Source organism: Ciconia boyciana, chromosome 4 (genome assembly GCF_034638445.1).
Source record: "Ciconia boyciana chromosome 4, ASM3463844v1, whole genome shotgun sequence".
Taxonomy (NCBI): domain Eukaryota; kingdom Metazoa; phylum Chordata; class Aves; order Ciconiiformes; family Ciconiidae; genus Ciconia; species Ciconia boyciana.
In genome coordinates, this window is record NC_132937.1 from 55,367,319 (window position 1) to 55,384,843 (window position 17,525).

Genomic DNA, 17,525 nt, shown 5'->3' on the forward strand with positions numbered 1-17,525 from the left:
GATATCTGCCTCTTGAATGCATCACCAAAAGAAATGAGTGAAAGATTGATATTCTAGCCAAAAATTCAACCATTGAGATTTTGTTGTTAATTAGCAAATGAAAATGACTGTTATGAGAACCAGATGATCCTACAGTATCTGAGCAAGAAACCTCACAAACTGTTGATATATGTAGTTATTCAGGGTGTAAATTCAGTAAAGACAGTGACAACTTCATTAACATTTTGACTTGAAGGTTACTACCGTTTGGAAGCCTACCCTGGCGAGAAAAGGCTCAAGATATCACCAAGTGCAACATCACTTTCTCAGCAGTTACATGGCACAGCTGCTGCCACACTGCGGGAATCCCAGCAGGTCTATCCCAGAGAAGGTGAAGAGCCTCCAGCCATGTTCCCTGGGCTCCCATCACAGCTGCAGCAGGATTCCTGTGACTTTGGAACAGTCATTAATGTTCAAGCCAGTACAGCTCTGAGACATATGTAACTTACAGTTTGATGGTATTTTAACTACTGGAAGGAAGATGTATTTTAACTACTGGAACAAAAGAGAAACGGAACGCAAGATGGAGAGAAAGAGGTTTCACAGCACAGCAATGCTGATATATACAGAACTGCATCAGCTGCCTGCTCAAAAGAAAAAAACCTGACAATGAGTCACATCATTTGACAGTGTGAGAAACAGATAACCAATAGATAGACCAAACTACAGATGTGCTCTTTCCATGGCACTGATGTAGATGATAGTCTCAAATTGAAGAAAGTACTTACTCGTATGGATGAAACACAAGGAAATGCATGGAGAAGACGAACTTTCTATTAGTATTTCTCTTTTTTAGGTCTCTCTGATCTTTTTCTGAAGTGAAGAAATGTTATTCCTTTTGATACCACATTTCTCCATAGATAGGCAATGAATGGAAATGGTCAATATTTTTTCTGAAATTCTTTCTTAGTATATTTTGATTTTTAATGCAAGGTCGTATAGATGTAAGGATAGTCATTCTTTGATGTGTTTGAGTCAAATAAAGACATAGGAATCATAAGAAAATTTGTATTTGATAGAAAAATAAAGCTGGAAGGGACCTTAAGTAATCTAGTGTCTTGCTCCACTCAGTAAACATCCCTGTCAGATGCTTTTCGTGTGTTCTTAAAGACCCCTGGTGATGGAAATCCCAAAACCTCCTCAAAGATTCTACTATTACTCCATTATTCCATTTGAAAGTCCCCTTTTTTCCAATGCTGAATCTAAAAGTAATTTTCTGGATTTTAAGTCCTGTTTACCACACTTACAGAGACCTGATCTATTCCATTCTTCTTTGTGATTGTGTTCCTCTTAGCTTTCTCATTTGGTTCCAAGCCCCTCATTTAGCTTAACCTTTCATTGTAAATAATTTTTTCCCTAGATTTCTGGTAATCCTTACTGTTTCCTCTCTAATTGGCCCAGTTCTTTCTTTAAATAACTGTTCCCAAAATAGAACGTGTTATTCCATCTGATGCTTTACAACTATAAAGAGAGTGAAAGCATTATATGACACTGACTTTTCTCTTTGTTTACAGGGATCAGCAAAGCAGCTATTGAAACTCTAGAGGAAATTTTACCCTTTGTTGGAGGGTATGGCGTACATATAATTAAAAAGTACCACTTGCAATCCTAACTATTGAGATTCCACATGCTGCACAGGTTTCACTTAGAAAGAATGAATATTCATAGCAAATGAGTTTTAATTTTTATGCTGGGTGATAAATTCACCATTAGCACTGCCTCATTTGGTAACATAACCTATTTAATTGTACTTTATATGACTGACATAATGGGAACGACAAATATTCTACTATGCACTTTTCATTTAACACTTTTTTAACAAGAAATTTGTGACAGTACTGGGATGCATTTGAACATGCTTATGAAAGAAAATAATTTTAAAAATTAATACAAATAATTCCCTTCAAGAGCTTTAAATTTTAAAAGCATTTTCCTTCCAAATTCTTTATTGTTTTTTTGAACAGAGAATTGTTTTTCCCATGCTATAGATGAGGGAACCAAGAAAGAACTGATTATTTTGTGGAGGATGTGGAAATGGCCAACATAGGACAAGAACTCCAAAATGTAATTCTACATCCTGTGTTTGGTCCCTTAGGCAGAGGTGCATGCCTATATTGGAGAAGGGAAAAGAAGAGAGCTTGCTTTTAAACACACCGTACACACACACACATACACACACAGAGACACACATTTGATTCTTTTCTGTTTCCTCCAACTTACATTCGTTTCTGTGTAGGGAATTGATAGCCACAAAACTGGTCTAACACATAGCCTATAAGGCTCCCAGTACTTTAGATAAGGAACTCCTAGTACCTTAATCTATTATCTATCTTTTATCTTTTTCATCTTTTTTATCTTTTTATCTTTTATTTTTTAATCCTTTATCTATCCAGATAAGATAACTCCCTGATAAGGAACACCTAAGTCATATTAAAATGTTATGCTATTTGCAGGAAGATGAATTTCACCCTGTGAAACCAATGCTTTTGGTCAGTATATTTTTAAAATGACAATGAGTTTGACAAAAGTGCAGTTTGACTCAAGCTGCAAGATCTTGATATTCTCTTTCTAAGACTTTTCATAGTCTTCAGAGAAACCGAAAAGATTAAGGGATCTGTTGCAACTTACCATTCCAGAACTTCCCATTGGGCGGAGAATTTCTTGGATTCAGACACTGCCCACGAGATAGCTGGAAACTGTTTTTGCATCCAGTACAGTTCTCGTAGCTGTACCCAACACATGTTGCACAGCTCCTGTGGCAAGGTTCGCATTCTCTAGAGATTTCATCAGTGAAGAAGCCATCTCCACACTCACTCACACATGTGCCACCTGCAACAGAAACAGAGCCTCACATCATGGTGTCTACTGACGCCTGTCAATCCTGATGAAGAGGTACCTCACCTATAGCATCTCTCTGTCTCCAGCAAGAAACAGTTAAAGAAAAAAGCAGTATATAAGAACCCATGAAACTTTTTGTAGCTATATAAACTCTTATTTTTTTTAGTGTGAAACCTAAATTCAGCCCAGTTGCTTACGCAAATTTACAAACTTCAAACCAATCTGCACTTAAATATATATCTAGATGGGTTTTCATCCATATTCTAAATGCTGGCACATACAAATCTTATGAAAGTCCAAATCTGGAAAAAATTTTATGGTTGAGTCCCAGTTTTTATACTGGGCCAATGTAAAATCTAAGTCCAGAATTCCCTAAGACTGTTAGATATATGCAAATTAGGAGGAGTGGATGAATCTTCAGTTTGTGGTGAATATAAAGCTAAAGTCAGGTAAATCTGGTTCAATTTAAGGGTTAGCATACTGCAGCAAAACCCCTAGAAGTTGTTACACTGATAGCTTTTTGAGCCTCCTCCAATTTCAATTAAAAAAACCATAGACCACTAGATCACCTCAGGTTGTGACCACAGTTTTCCATAAGCGTGATGCTTTCGTACTCCACTACTGGGCACCTTCAGCAGGCAATGCACAAGAATACCATAACCTCAAGATTTCCTGTGATTCATATTTGGCACCATGTCTGAACCAGATCTGCATGATTTATGGCTTCATAATAAAGCTAAGAGATTCCTATTCTTGTGTGCATCTGATGTGGAATTTAGTGGTTTTAACTGAGCTCGTTTCAGAGTGTTTAAGGCTCGTTACTTTATGTGGACCTGAAAGTCAAAGTAAAACTAGACTTGCAAATAGTAAATAGTAAGGAAATGTTTCCATGTCTTTCTGTGAGTTAAAAACCCCTCCTTTCACAAAGTCTAAATCAAATACATTGGTTTTTTTGTATTTGCCCAAAAGAGTGGAAATGCATTAAAAACAAAACTGGGGAAAAAAAAAGTGGGAATTTGTAGTCAAATATATGGAGCCTTTGAACTAAACGGCACCATTGGCTAACATAACCACCTCATGTTAATGCAAAGGACCCGATTCTGCAAAGTTCTAGCTCCCCTCAGCTTCCACTTGTCTACCATAGAAGAGATTTATGAATTGGAGAAGTTGGGTCCAGATTCTTTCTCTAATGAAAAAGTCTAAAATACTTTTGTATATATGCCATACTTGGTACTTTGCTTACCTGAGAGATAAAAGCCTTCCTTACACGAGTCACACTTGTCCTTGTCACAGCTATCACAGTTGCTAGGACACTCTCTACACTGCAGAGAACTTTCATCTCTGTAGGTATTTTCTGGGCAGTATTCATAGCAATGCTGCTTATACCTGTAAGATAAAGTAGAACATCATTAGTAAGTTTCTTTTGAGGTCACTGAGATTGTTTTCTGTATGTTTCTAGATATGGTAATGGTAAAGCTCTATTCTCATGCTAATAAACAGAAATTATTCCTCTAATGAAGGATTCAAAGTGTATTTGTGGTTACGTTACTTATTCAACTGGCAAATATTAACAAGTCATGTTTTCTAATCTCAGGGTTCTTAAGTATAACTAATTTGATTGTCTTTTTTAAATGTAGGCAGACAAATGAGTGCACGCTAAATTAGAAATTACTATATCGTGGTTGTAAAGAGTTGACTGCTTGTAAAAATATATAATCCAATGCCATTATTTATAGCTAGATTGAAGACCCTTTTTAACAACATTTTCTTTTGTCATGGTAGTTTTTACAGAGATCTCTTAACTGCCTCTTTGAAAAGCAGTAGAGTTCTTGTTTTCTCTCCATTTAAGTTAAACTTTCAATTAATCTATATATTTTTTCCTTTTCTTAATGTCCTTACATTTTTAAGTGTGCCTGAACTGCAAATACCAGAACTGGACACAATATACTAAGAGCATACTAGTTCCAAATCCAGAGGCACTGTTTAACTTTTAGACCCTCTCTGTTCCATAGTCCTCTCTTCAAAAATGCAAAGTTCACATAAGTCCATAAAGTTTAACAGGCCTTGATAGTGAGCGATTGGCTAGTTTTTCAGTATTTCCCAAGCCTTTTTCCGAAGTTACTGTTTTCTGATAGACAGTACTTAAAAGGAATGGGATAACATTCACAGCACAGATCTATGTAGTGAAGCACACATTTTTGCTTTAGAAAAATGTATAGGCATGAAGATGTATACAGCTATACTTACATGTAATAGTTCTGAATGCATGTTATACAGATTCTTGGGTCATCTGAAATTAAAAATGTGAAATTATGTAAATAATATTCAGAGTTAATTCTGAATTCAGAATTCTAAAAATAATTGTTGCTACACCATGTTTATTTTAGTATTTCTTACCTTAAAATCATTACAGCCATAACTAGAACATTATTATCTCTGAATCTCTGTTTACGTTTTTTGGAGATAAAAACTCTTCCACAATCAGGTTCTGGCCTGTATTTTTGCAGTGACTTGTGACTTTTGAGTTCTCAGCATAAGGTACCTAGAAGGTGCTGAGTGCTTAGGAAGTGCTGTTCTGAAAAGCAGAACCTTCCCAGGAGCTCAGGTTGGGCAAAATGAACTCTTAAAAGGAGACTCTAAGTTATTGAAATCTGTAGTTTCATCCTATTTCTTTATTTGTTGCAGAGATAAGTTAAAAGCTTTTGGAACCTCTGAAAGCAAACTTTAAAAAAGCATCTAAGTAATCAGTTTAATCTTAAAAATCCTGAGCTAGACAAACACCTTTCTATATTGGGGAGGGGGGGGGCAGGCAAGGCTTTTGGGTAAACTTTCTCATCAGAAAATTAATTTTTGCAACCAAAAATATTGTTGAATGAACAGAAAAGTGTTATACAACTTCTTAAAACTGTTACAATGAAGGATATGGCTTTATGCTCACACAAAGTGAAGAATATTTTCTATAACCTTCCATTATCTTCTATTAGCTTTCTATTTCTTTTACCTTACTCAAATATCCCAAAGGGAGCAGAATGGAAAGAAACAGAACAACCTGGGTGAATGTATTTATAAACTGTTCTACTATGAAATGCCTATAAATTATTTTTGATATTAATAGTACTCATAAGGCTAAATTTTCACTGAGTCTGTTTGAACTGTGTCTACAATAAATCACACTTTACACATGCAAACTTATTAGGCAACATGCACTTGGTTTTGCAAGTAGTTTTAGCAATTTATTTATGAGGTGTAAAGTTTTACCCAGAAATGCTGCAGATCTGTGAAAGTACTCTCTTTACTGTTTAGAGCACAAACAGAAACAGCAATCACCTGATCAAGTATTCTTTGCATTAGATTTTATGTTAAGACAGGAAATACTCTTAAGATATGAAAATATTTTCTATGAAGTCTTCCTTTACTTCTAGATAAAAGACATTTGGTTTGTCCAGGACTTCTTTTTGAATAATTTCTGAAATAGTAATATTGCTTCTGAATAAGGACGCTTCTTGAGACAGTTTTTTCCCAAATGCATTTGTGTGGGGTTTTTTTCCTTACAGTGTTTATAGAACATTGTTAGGAGCCAAGCTGATATGATGATAAATCAGTGTATTTATACCTTTTGAAAATTATTATGGTATGGCGCATACAGTCCTTATGTTTCGTTGATGGAAAGAATAGAGTATGCATCAAAGAGACATTGTTAAAATTCCTGGTGTCGCTTGCGGGTTTAGTAACTAACTCTCCATGTACTTTCTGGCTTTTATGAAGAAAGGACTCTTTCCCTTCTTGCCTGTGGGAGGTTCTGATGACATTTTTCTTTCCTAACTACCCTCTCAGTTTTGCCTGTATGGATGACTATCTATATAGCTCAATTTGAGACAGATTTCAGCAGTAATTGCAAACAAAGACACAATGTCTGGTTGTCCTCTGGAAAGAGATTGGAAAAATGAAGTATTAAGTGACCATTAAGTAAAGACCATGTATTTTGAGTTGGTTTAGGATCTAAGAGAAAGTATCTAGGGACAAATGGGTAAAAACTGTTTGTTTAGATTGTGGATTGGGGTACATATTGTGGAGAGGGCAAAAAAATGTGTCACAAATAGCACTTGCATCCTGCTGTTTACACAAAGTTTAGACAGAAGTGGTAATAGTAAATACCTTATTAGAAGGCCACAAATTTCATGGTTTGCTGTATTTCACTTGGGAATGCATTGAGTCTTTCTTCAAACCTAAGATTTTGGAGGCCAGGGAGAATTTATTGACAATTTTGCAAAATGAAAACATGCAGTCCTTGGGCTAGTGTGACCTAAGTTCATTTGCCAATTTGTCTACTATGTTATGTTATTTATCAGCCCTTACTGAACCATTGCTCTTTCTCTTAAAGACATACCCACTAAATAGAAGCTCTACCAACTTCTATACTTATAGTTTCTGAATTTAAACTGTTGAGGAATAATGAACATAGTTTAGAAAGGAATGCAAACGTGGCAACAGTCTGATAGCAGGTGGAGAGAAAACTAAATATGCAACTATTCCTGCAATAGTGAATTTGGTGTTTAACACGTCATGTTTCCAAAATCTTGGAAATGAATTTTAAGAATGAACTAAGTCTAGGGAATTTTATGGATATGTATGTGCAGTTCTTCAGCAGTGGCCCCTTTAAAATCTGCCACAATCAGTTCTTGGACTAGCAGTAACAAACATCCTATATTCACTGAGACCTTCACTTGCCCATAAAATAGCAAGATCTCTGTGGCACACAGTGGGTTGGTTGGTATGTCATACTCCAAAAGACTTCTTGTCATAAGAACTGCTAGTATTTCATCTATATTTTACAGTTTCCATTTGCATTGATTTCCACTATGTTGAGCCTAGGCTACTCTTTTGAAGACAGAAACAAAAGTGATCTTGATAGCATTGGAAACAGGATGCAACCAATTTTAAACTATAAGGCCTCAGACACAAACAAGTCCTCAGTGACTTTCTGGTTTGACTGCAGTTTTCTTAGATAAGTAAAGATCGTCTAGAGTTCATAGAAAAAGTAATTTGGTTTCTTTTCTTATTGTAATAAACTGATACCCCTGTTCCCTCCTCCACCCCCCACTCTTCTCAAGTACAATACATTTGGAGTGCAGCTATGTTATAATGCAGGAAAGGTATGTGCAAAGATTAAATATTGGTCAAAGGCCAAACATTCATGCATCCTGTTGGAACTCTCGGATTTGAAATGGATTAGTGTTTTTTTTTTCTACTGCAGGAGGGAAGTATGGGCATTAGCGTTACAAGCATAGCGTTGTTGTGCTGGAAGGGTATTTTTGTTCAAATATGTAGAAGAACGCTGTAAGTGATTTTTTTGTAGTATTACTGTAGAGGCTTAATGAAATGTTTAGTACATAAGTTCATCCACATTAAAAATGAGCTCCAGAGTGTTTTGGAAATCCTTGTCACTGTTTCACTATGTTTGAGTGTTCATGGTATTTAGACACATCCTAATTCTGGAAACTTTACATCGCTAGCTGTGCTGGTTTTGGCTGGGATAGAGTTAATTTTCTTCACAGTAGCTAGGATGGGGCTATGTTTTGGGTTTGTGCTGGAAACAGTGTTGATAATACAGGGATGTTTTAGTTACTGCTGAGCAGTGCTGACACAGAGTCAAGGCCTTTTCTGCCTCTCACCCCACCCCACCAGCGAGGAGGCTGGGGGTGCACAAGAAGCTGGGAGGGGACACGGCTGGGACAGCTGACCCCACCTGACCAAAGGGATATCCCATACCATATGGCATCATGCTCAGTATATAAAGCTGGGGGAAGAAGAAGGAAGGGGGGGGACGTTCGGAGTGATGGCGTTTGTCTTCCCAAGTAACGGTTACACATGATGGAGCCCTGCTTTCCTGGAGATGGCTGAACACCTGCCTGCTCATGGGAAGGAGTGAATGAATTCCTTGCTTTGCTTTGTTAGCGTGCACAGCTTTTGCTTTACCTATTAAACTGTCTTTAACTCAACCCAGGAGTTTTTTCACTTTTACTCTTCTGATTCTCTCCCCCATCCCACCAAGGAGGAGTGAGCAAGCAGCTGGGCGGGCTTAGTTGCTGGCTGGGGTTAAACCACGACACTTGCCCACTGTACTTTTGAGTAGCACTTACTCAAAGTACTCTGTCTAATTAGACCCAGATCTTGCAATGACTTGGATCATGCTTAACTTTATCTACTGTATACAATAAAGCTGGGAGTTGAAGTTAAGTGCAAGGATAGATTTTGCAGGATCTGTATTTAGATTGTAACTTTTATTTTAGCTTCCTGTTTTGTTTGTGAACTTTTTAAAAAATTAAATTTCTTGAACTATTTACTGGCTCAGCCATGAATCTAGAACGTGCTGAATATACTCAACCTTTTTGCATTCAGCAGAAGTTCAGGATATTCACTGCCTGAGACTTAATGCCTAGTTTACCTTTCTTTTCCATTTTAATTAAATATAATGACTGAAAATGATTTTATATTACATTGCATTTTTCCTTTAAGGGCCAGCCTGCAGTAATTGTTTAATTTCAACAGTTACTGCTAGATTTTATTTGCCTTTTACATTCCCCTGAACAATAATTTACAATAATCTAAAAAAAAGTACTGTAAATTGTAATATATCACCAGCAAGAGTAATTATATATTTTAACTACCTTAGACCATTTTTTCTTCAGTTTTTACGGCATCTCAATTAAAATAACTGAAATGTACAATCCAAACATAATAGTATTTTTGACTAGACATGGGCCCAACAGAAAACTCAGCTTTCAGCAAGCCTTAAAAATTTAAGGCTTAAAGATTTCTGTTGTGGAACCAAGGACTCTGGTTTGGATCTTCCAGTTTGTGTGAGAAGGTATTTGTCTGTGTCTTTTTTGTTGGTTTTTCACCTCTTTTTTGTGTGTGTGTGTTTTGCCAGTAAATCAACTTAACTTTCTTTCTTCTCATTTCTGACATTATAATTTATTTTGACAAGTCATATTACCACGAAGTGGGAGAAAGAAGAGATTGTGACTTTTAACCAAGGAAAAAGCTGGATTCTATTGTCAGTTAGATTTATACGGGGGAAAAACAGTATCAGTATTTGCTTTGGCCAAAAACTATAACTTTGGTTCAGCCAAGATATTTAATAAATTAAAAATATATGTATTTTTAAGGCAGGAAAGAAAAAAAATACTTCAAATAGACTTCACCTCTTGCAAAAATATACTTTTACTAAAATTACCTCTATTTATTTTTTTGTCATTTTTTTTGTTTTAAATTAAAGCTACCTTTAACTATGAAGAAAATGAGAAAAATGAAACAAAAAAATGTTCTGAGTGTTATTCTTGCTGTAAAGCTGGTAAACTGAAAAAAATCACACAGCTCTAATATCAATTAGCTTAATCTAAAAAAGGAATAATGTCACTTGCTGTTATTGTATTTCATTGACAAAATAAAGGGAACGAGGCATATTTTCCTGTTCAAATTAGGATTTTAATGTGTTGTAGTTAGAAGTAGAAATGAAGTGCAGATAAGAGGAAATGAAACCAAAGATTAGCATTATAATATGCGTTACCTGAAATAGTTCCATGGTTGGTATGACTGAGGTGAAATGTTGATAAACACATAAATGCTTGTGTGTGTTGATAAATGCATCAAATTTAGGGAAAGATTTCACTGAGGGAAAGTGATGAGATCAGGACACTTTAAGGAACAGAAAATTTTAAAAACTGGCTTAAAAAAAAAATATTGGGTCAGAACACTCTAGTCTCTCACCAGACATAGTTGACCAGTGCTGTAGTAAGATTTACATGAGACATGAAGCTCCAAAATGTGATATCACCCAGAGAAGTTATTGCTTACGGGGCTACAAAGAAGAACTAGTGGTTCATTCTTACTCCTAATAAAATAAAAGGTAAGAGTACTTCAACAGAAATGAAATCAGGACACCAGCAGTACTATCTAACAATTAAGAAAGGGTATTCAGTTTATTTATGTTAGATTTTATTCTGTCACTTGGATGTTATGTTATCTTTTGTTCTTACTCTACTAACCATTGTTTCCACCTATCAAAATCTCAATGTGATTATTTCAAGAAGCATGAAAGCTACATATTACTAAAACTGAACTTTCTGTGTGTTGAGGTGCATTTTCTGAACTCACTTATTATGCTGAGATGGTCCCTTATGTTTGAATACACAGGTAGCTCCTCTGAGTAAATAGCATTACCCAAAGAGTGCCTTCCTACAAGCAAGAACGCAGACTGCGAGTCAGAGGTCCTAAGTTTACACCACAGACATCAATGCAGATTTTACCACTAATTTGAACAGCTGGATTCCATTGGTCCTCCATTAACAAAACATATTTATATAGGCAGAACTCATATGGGAAACATCTTCTTTATATGGGGAGAATCCAAGATTTGCACTGCTGCGGTCAATAAGTGGTTCCGTAATACAATTCCTTATTTGAAGATCAAGACCCTGAGCTTTAGACTGGTATAAACCCAAAGAATTGAAACAAGTACATACTGAGGTAGAGTTGCTTGAATAGGAATGGAAATAGAAATAGAAATAGAAATAGAAATAGAAATAGACATAGACATAGACATAGACATAGACATAGACATAGACATAGACTAGACTAGACTAGACTAGAATATTTCAGTTGGAAGGGACCTACAATGGTCAGCTACCTAGTCCAGCTGCCTGACCAGTTCAGGCTGACCAAAAGTTGAAGCATGTTATTAAGGGAATTGTCCAAATGCCTCTTAAACACTGACAGGCGTGGGGCATGGACCACCTCTCTAGGGACCCTGTTCCAGTGTTTGACCACCCTCTCAGAAAATAAATGCTTCCTAATGTCCAGTCTAAACCTCCCCTGGTGCAGCTTTGAGCCATTCCCACGCGTCCTATCACTGGATCCCAGGGAGAAGAGATCAGCACCTCCCTCTCCACTTCCCCTCCTCAGGAAGCTGTAGAGAGCAATGAGGTCGCCCCTCAGCCTCCTTTTCTCCAAACTAGACAAGCCCAGAGTCCTCAGCCGCTCCTCAGAGGACATGCCTTCCAGCCCTTTTGCCAGCTTTGTTGCCCTCCTCCAAGGACGTTAACATCCTTTTTAAATTGTGGGGCCCAGAACTGCACACAGTACTCGAGGTGAGGCCACACCAATGCTGAATACAGCGGGATGATCACCTCTTTTGATGGGCTGCGTATGCTGTGTTTGATGGTCCCCAGGATGCGGTTTGCCCTCTCGGCTGCCAGGGCACACTGCTGACTCACACGGAGCCTGCTGTTGACCAGCACCCCCAGATCCCTTTCTGCAGGGCTGCTCTCCAGCCACTCCTCTCCCAATTTATACTTGTGCCCAGCGTTACTCCATCCTGAATGCAGAATCTGGCATTTGTTGGTGATTATAGAAACCAAAGTTCTGGCAGAGGCACCAGTCTTGGAGCCAGGTATTGATGTCCTGGGCTCGCCCGTTTCTTCCAGTGTCTTTCCCCATTACTGGGAGGATTGAGGAAGACACTACCTGTGCTCCTGAATCCTTCAGCATTCTTCCCAGGGTCCTGAAATCTCTTTTGATTGACCTTGGTCTTTTTGTTGAAACATCACTGGTACCCACATGAAAGAGCAGGAGTAGGTAATTATTCGAAGGCTGTACTAACGTCATCAGTTTTCTGGTGACACCCCTGATCTGGGCCCCAGGGAGGCAGCAAAATTCCCTGAAAAGAGGGTCCGGTCTGCAGATGGTTTAGATTATATTTGTTTTAATATATTTGTTCTTCAGTAATTCCAGCAGAATGATTCAGCAGCTAACATTTCTTTGCTGTTTTGATTCATGAAGCTCCTGAACTGCAAATTGTTGAAGGAGTAGCAATACATGCTTTGTTTGTCTTTGTAATTTTAGGAGTACTTTCATTGTTTGGTCAGTGGCTACTGAGCTAGATGAACTTTTGGTCTGATCCAATATTTTTCTTCTGTGCTCTTGTTTCTACAGAGAACTCTAAACTAAAATCTGGAGTATTCTGTGTTTGCAGAACTCATGGTTCAATCTGATATCTTAAGTTTTTCCAATGACTTGCCCCAAGCCTGGATTTTACCCAGGAACTAATTTTCTTTCTCAAAGAAATAAAAATTTCAAAGACAGAATGTTTTATTTAATACATACATCTTGTATCTTCAGCATGCAAGGAAATTCTCTTTTACCTGTACTCTAGTAAAGACAACATTCTCTAATGTAATGTTCTGCCTACACTGAAATGTTAGTACTGAAAATCAGAGAAGAACAGTTCCAGACTTTGCTGGGCATTCTTTTTGCACAGATTGCATATTCTCACTCCAGAAGCCTGTGGAAACGAGTCTTATTGTCTGCAAATCTAAAACCCATTCCGCAAGATTAACCTCTTGAGGAAGATTTACTCTGAGATAAAAAAAGGATCCTTATCATAATTTTCCATGTTATTTTGAAAGCCAAGGTCTATTCATCATTAGGGAAGGTTTGAAGAAATGAAGTTTTCCTTTATGTTTCTTGGGTTGCTATGGGAACCAGATCACTTTTCACACATTAATCACGAGCAAAACTGCCAGAATCGCAATCTGTACCTGTGAGCTTGAGTCTGTTCACGGTGCTGCCCTTTTAGCTATCTCACGGGTTCCTTAAATCTTGTCCAAATACCTTTTCTCTGACTCCCACTGCCTTATAGACTGTATTTTCTCCCCATCTCACTCTGTATAATGGATCTTGTGGAGCATTTGCATGTTATTTAGTCTCACTTTCTGCCTTTATAGCTGTATGTTTGTACATAGACCTTGTAACCCAGACCAAACTAAATAGTTAGGTTCTAGATGACCTTTGAGTCAGGCTCAAAGCTCAGGCTTTACCTTCCTAAACCAAAGAGTCATACTTGGGCCTAAATGCCTATTTTGTAGGCTTTTATTGTCAGGGACACTACTCCTTGGGATTTCTTGGTGTTTGTCTCTTTTGTAAGGTATCTTTGAAAGAGAAAAGTGTGATGGCTATTCCAAACATTCTTCACTCTGCACCCTCACTGAGGAGCACTTTATTCTCAGTGTTAACCTTTGAAAGTAGTCCTGGTGCAAAGGTTGGAAAAGGCACATTGTGCTGCTCTCTGCAGAAACCTGGATGGGTCAAAAGGCAATATAGATAGTATTTTGCTACATGGAGATGAGGTAGTCTCTGGGAAGCCGTGAGAAGTATTAATATCATAACATGTCGTATTTTCACAAGGTGGGTTAGGTGAGTGGAAGTGAATCAGCAAGTAGGTGAATAAGAACTGGATCAGGAATGTGTGGCTCCATGGGAGGACGCTGGCAGGAAGGCAAACAAATTGGGACAATGCTTGACTTTCACAATCCCTTCTGAGAGAAAGACCTATCCTGTTGATTCCTATGAATTTATCAATGATCCACGTGAGCTCCATGTGTTGCAAATACTTAGCTCCTCAATGAACTAGGTGCTCATATTTAGTATTATTGGTTAATGGTGTGGCAGTTTTTGCTTGTGAAGGGTATATATGCAAGTCAGTAGGTATTGTATATCAGAGAAATTTGTCACTTATCACTTTCATAAGTACTCATATTTTGTGTCTGTTCGTTATGCAAGTGCAAAAGGGCAAATGCAAATTGTATTATTAGAAAGAGAGTGACAGCTGAAAGTCTTTGAGAAAACATTTTGGTCCATGTGTTGTATTTTAGGTATATGAAATAAGAGCCGGGATTGTTATGTTCTTGCATGGTATTGGCTCTGAAATTCTCTTAGAAGAATTACTTTAAGTGGCTCAAAATCTGCAATTTTACCTTAGTGGTTTTCTCTTGTGCTGAGTGTTGGCTTATAGCTGACTGCTTTCTAAAAAGGTGAGTTTGACTCTGAAGAAATTTTCTGAAGCTCATTACAGTTTTAAGAGCCTGAAGAAAATATGGGTGGTATTCTGAAGTGATCTAAATCTGTGAGTAAGTGAACTTGCATTGAGGGGTGGAAGGTAGCTGCTGCAGTGGCACAAAGAAAATCCTCCTCCTTAATAATATTGCTTCAGCAGAACTTTCTGTTTCAAAAGCTGCCTTTGAGAAAACTGCATTTAATTTTGTAGACTTCCTACTGTTCGCTGGTGCCCACCAGAAGACAAGTCATTAAAACTTAATCACAGCCTGATGGTCAGAGGTGATGAAGACCTGCAGTTCCCATGGATCTATCTGCATCAAAGGGAGCAATAGCTCATTGCTGCTCTAGAAAGTAGGCTCAGAGTGTCCAAAATTGGGTTATCAGACATGAGGTACCGAAGTCATAAAGATAATCTTGGAAGCGTGGACTTGAAATTTATTCAGCACGCTTTCTGAGACACTTTGTCTGTCCAATTTTATGTTTGTGTTTGCTTGCACAGCAGTAGGAATATATTTGAATGCAGCTTGTAAGAATTTAGGATTAAACATACATATTGAAGTCACCCTTAAGACTTGACTTGTCTTTGACTCTCACTTCAGATTTCAATGGCTGTGCAAGAGTCTGCCTTTCAGATCTCATGGGATGCCATACGTTTGAGCATGCCAATTGGGCTAGTATGGCAGCAAGCAGACTCAGATGCATTCGAGAGCATGTGGGCAGAAGAAGGTAGGGAGGTGAACCCTGCTGTGCATAGCCATTGTTTTGACAGTGTGTACACAAAGCCATAGATCCTTTTGGGATTAGTGCTGTCTAAGGCAATTTTCCTCTTACATATCTCAGGACTTGACAGTGTCTGCAGGCAGAATGGTGTCGATGAGCATTCATAAGATTCTTTATCTCCTTAAAATGCAAGCAGCCTCCAAATTAATGAAGTGAATCAGAAAGAAAAATATCTTCTGAATTTAAAAGAAAGCATCATCTGTATTTAAACTACAAGACTTATCTATCCTTGATTAAGTCCCTCTGACAGTCCCTATCTTTGCTCTTAAACCTTCAGTGTAGATACAGTAAAGATATATTGCCACACTGGAACTCTAAAACAAAACTGGGTCCAAACTTGGAGGAAAAGAGACAGATTTTACTTAATTCCCTGAGGATCCCAGAAAATATTACAAACACTGTCAATCTTCCACCTCAGTATCCTCACACCTGGTGAGCACTAACCTGCGGTGTTACTTACTGGGTGGGTTTTACATTCTCCTCTGAAATGTCTGACACAGGATGTAAAGTATCAAACCAATATAAAGGTATGATATCTGTGTCTTATATGTCTGTAGGGTGACTACTGATCAAGAAGAGAGAATTCCCACACAGTCTGCCTCCATTACTTGCTCTATTCTGCTGGCACCTGCCATCATGCCAAAAGACAGTAAATCTTACTCATTTTCTTGCCTGCACAGAGCAAGACAATATTGGCCAGGACTGCAGACAGTGGTTTAATCCATTCTTTGGTGCCCTGTGAAAAAAGCTTTTGGCCAAAAATTACTTGTCCTTCAGGCTACCAGGAAAACAGGCAGTTCAGTTATCTTAATTAGCACATATATCCTTCTGTAAAACTAGATCTGCGTCTACAAAAAAGAAAAAAATACCAATTAACTTTTGTAATTTGTCGACAGTAAGAGAATCACTTGCATTTCGTTGCTCTCAGTTTACAATGTAATGTCACTGTGGTCTGATATTCCTTTTTAAATTCATACAGCTTCTATAAGTGACCCAGCACTCAGTATAAACTAAAGAAGTTAATTATTTTTATCTCTTACAGTTTATATCAAACGATCTCAAAGCACTTCAGAAAGAGCAGGTGCCTGATGATTTTTTGTGAGAGAATGATCTTGAGTCTTTTGCAGATCCATAAGTATGCATGAACTGTATTTGCATTTGTATATGAGTAACTACTTTTCAGTATGTGAACTATATAATTTTGATTCCAATTGCTGTGATTACTACATTTTGCATCCTCTTTTTTTTTTTTTTTTAATAGAGTATTCCCCAGAGCTTTCCACTGCACTTCTAGTAGAAATGTTCATAGCATTGGAATGCTATTCCTACTCCTGCTCTACAGTTCTTACTCCGGTTAAATTTCTCAGTGGTGCTGAAAGGAAGATAAGACAAAGAGACTGCAAAATCATGCAGCATTTGCTTAACTTTAAAAATAAAGTCTGTAGAAAGACCATAAAGATGAGAAACTAAATGTATCGCATTCCATATTTTCTCACCTTGAAATTTTACTATTTTAAATTATTTTTATGGCAGTGTAATTTCTCTACAGCTTTCAAAATAACCCATTTCTGTTTTCTAAGAGATAGGCAGTTCAGCTGCTTTTTTTTTACAGAAGTCTCTAAATATATCAATTTTCTGATAAGACATGAGAAACATATTACTGTTCTCATCTTATCTATGAATTAAGTTATTGATATGCCAGAAAAATTGAATATTAAGAGCAGAAACACAAGCAAACAGCATCTCTACCTGATTAATTTTAAGTTTGAAGTTTACAGGTCATGCTTTATTTCAGGAGCACATGGTAATTTGCAAAAGCTGCTTGGGATCTTGCTTTTAGCCCACTGCTGTGCTTCTGTTCCAAATAAAGATAATGTTAAACCAACCTCTTTGACTTTCAATAATATCTGCATCGTAACAGCCAAAGAGTTTCTTTGCTAGTATGCCCCTTACCAACCCTGGCATCTTAATAA

At 37.4% G+C, this 17,525-nt stretch overlaps 1 protein-coding gene across 1 annotated transcript in view; it reads right to left on the reverse strand.

Annotated features, from left to right (window-relative positions):
* The window catches only part of LOC140650655 (proprotein convertase subtilisin/kexin type 5-like), a 259,934-nt gene that overhangs the window by 23,792 nt on the left and 218,617 nt on the right, over positions 1-17,525 (reverse strand). Inside the window, exons 25-27 of the mRNA XM_072859286.1 lie at positions 5,125-5,167; positions 4,121-4,263; positions 2,668-2,868 (exon numbers count right to left, since the gene is read on the reverse strand). Of these exons, the coding sequence (XP_072715387.1) occupies positions 2,668-2,868; positions 4,121-4,263; positions 5,125-5,167 (387 nt within the window). The remainder of the gene's footprint in view (positions 1-2,667; positions 2,869-4,120; positions 4,264-5,124; positions 5,168-17,525) is intronic.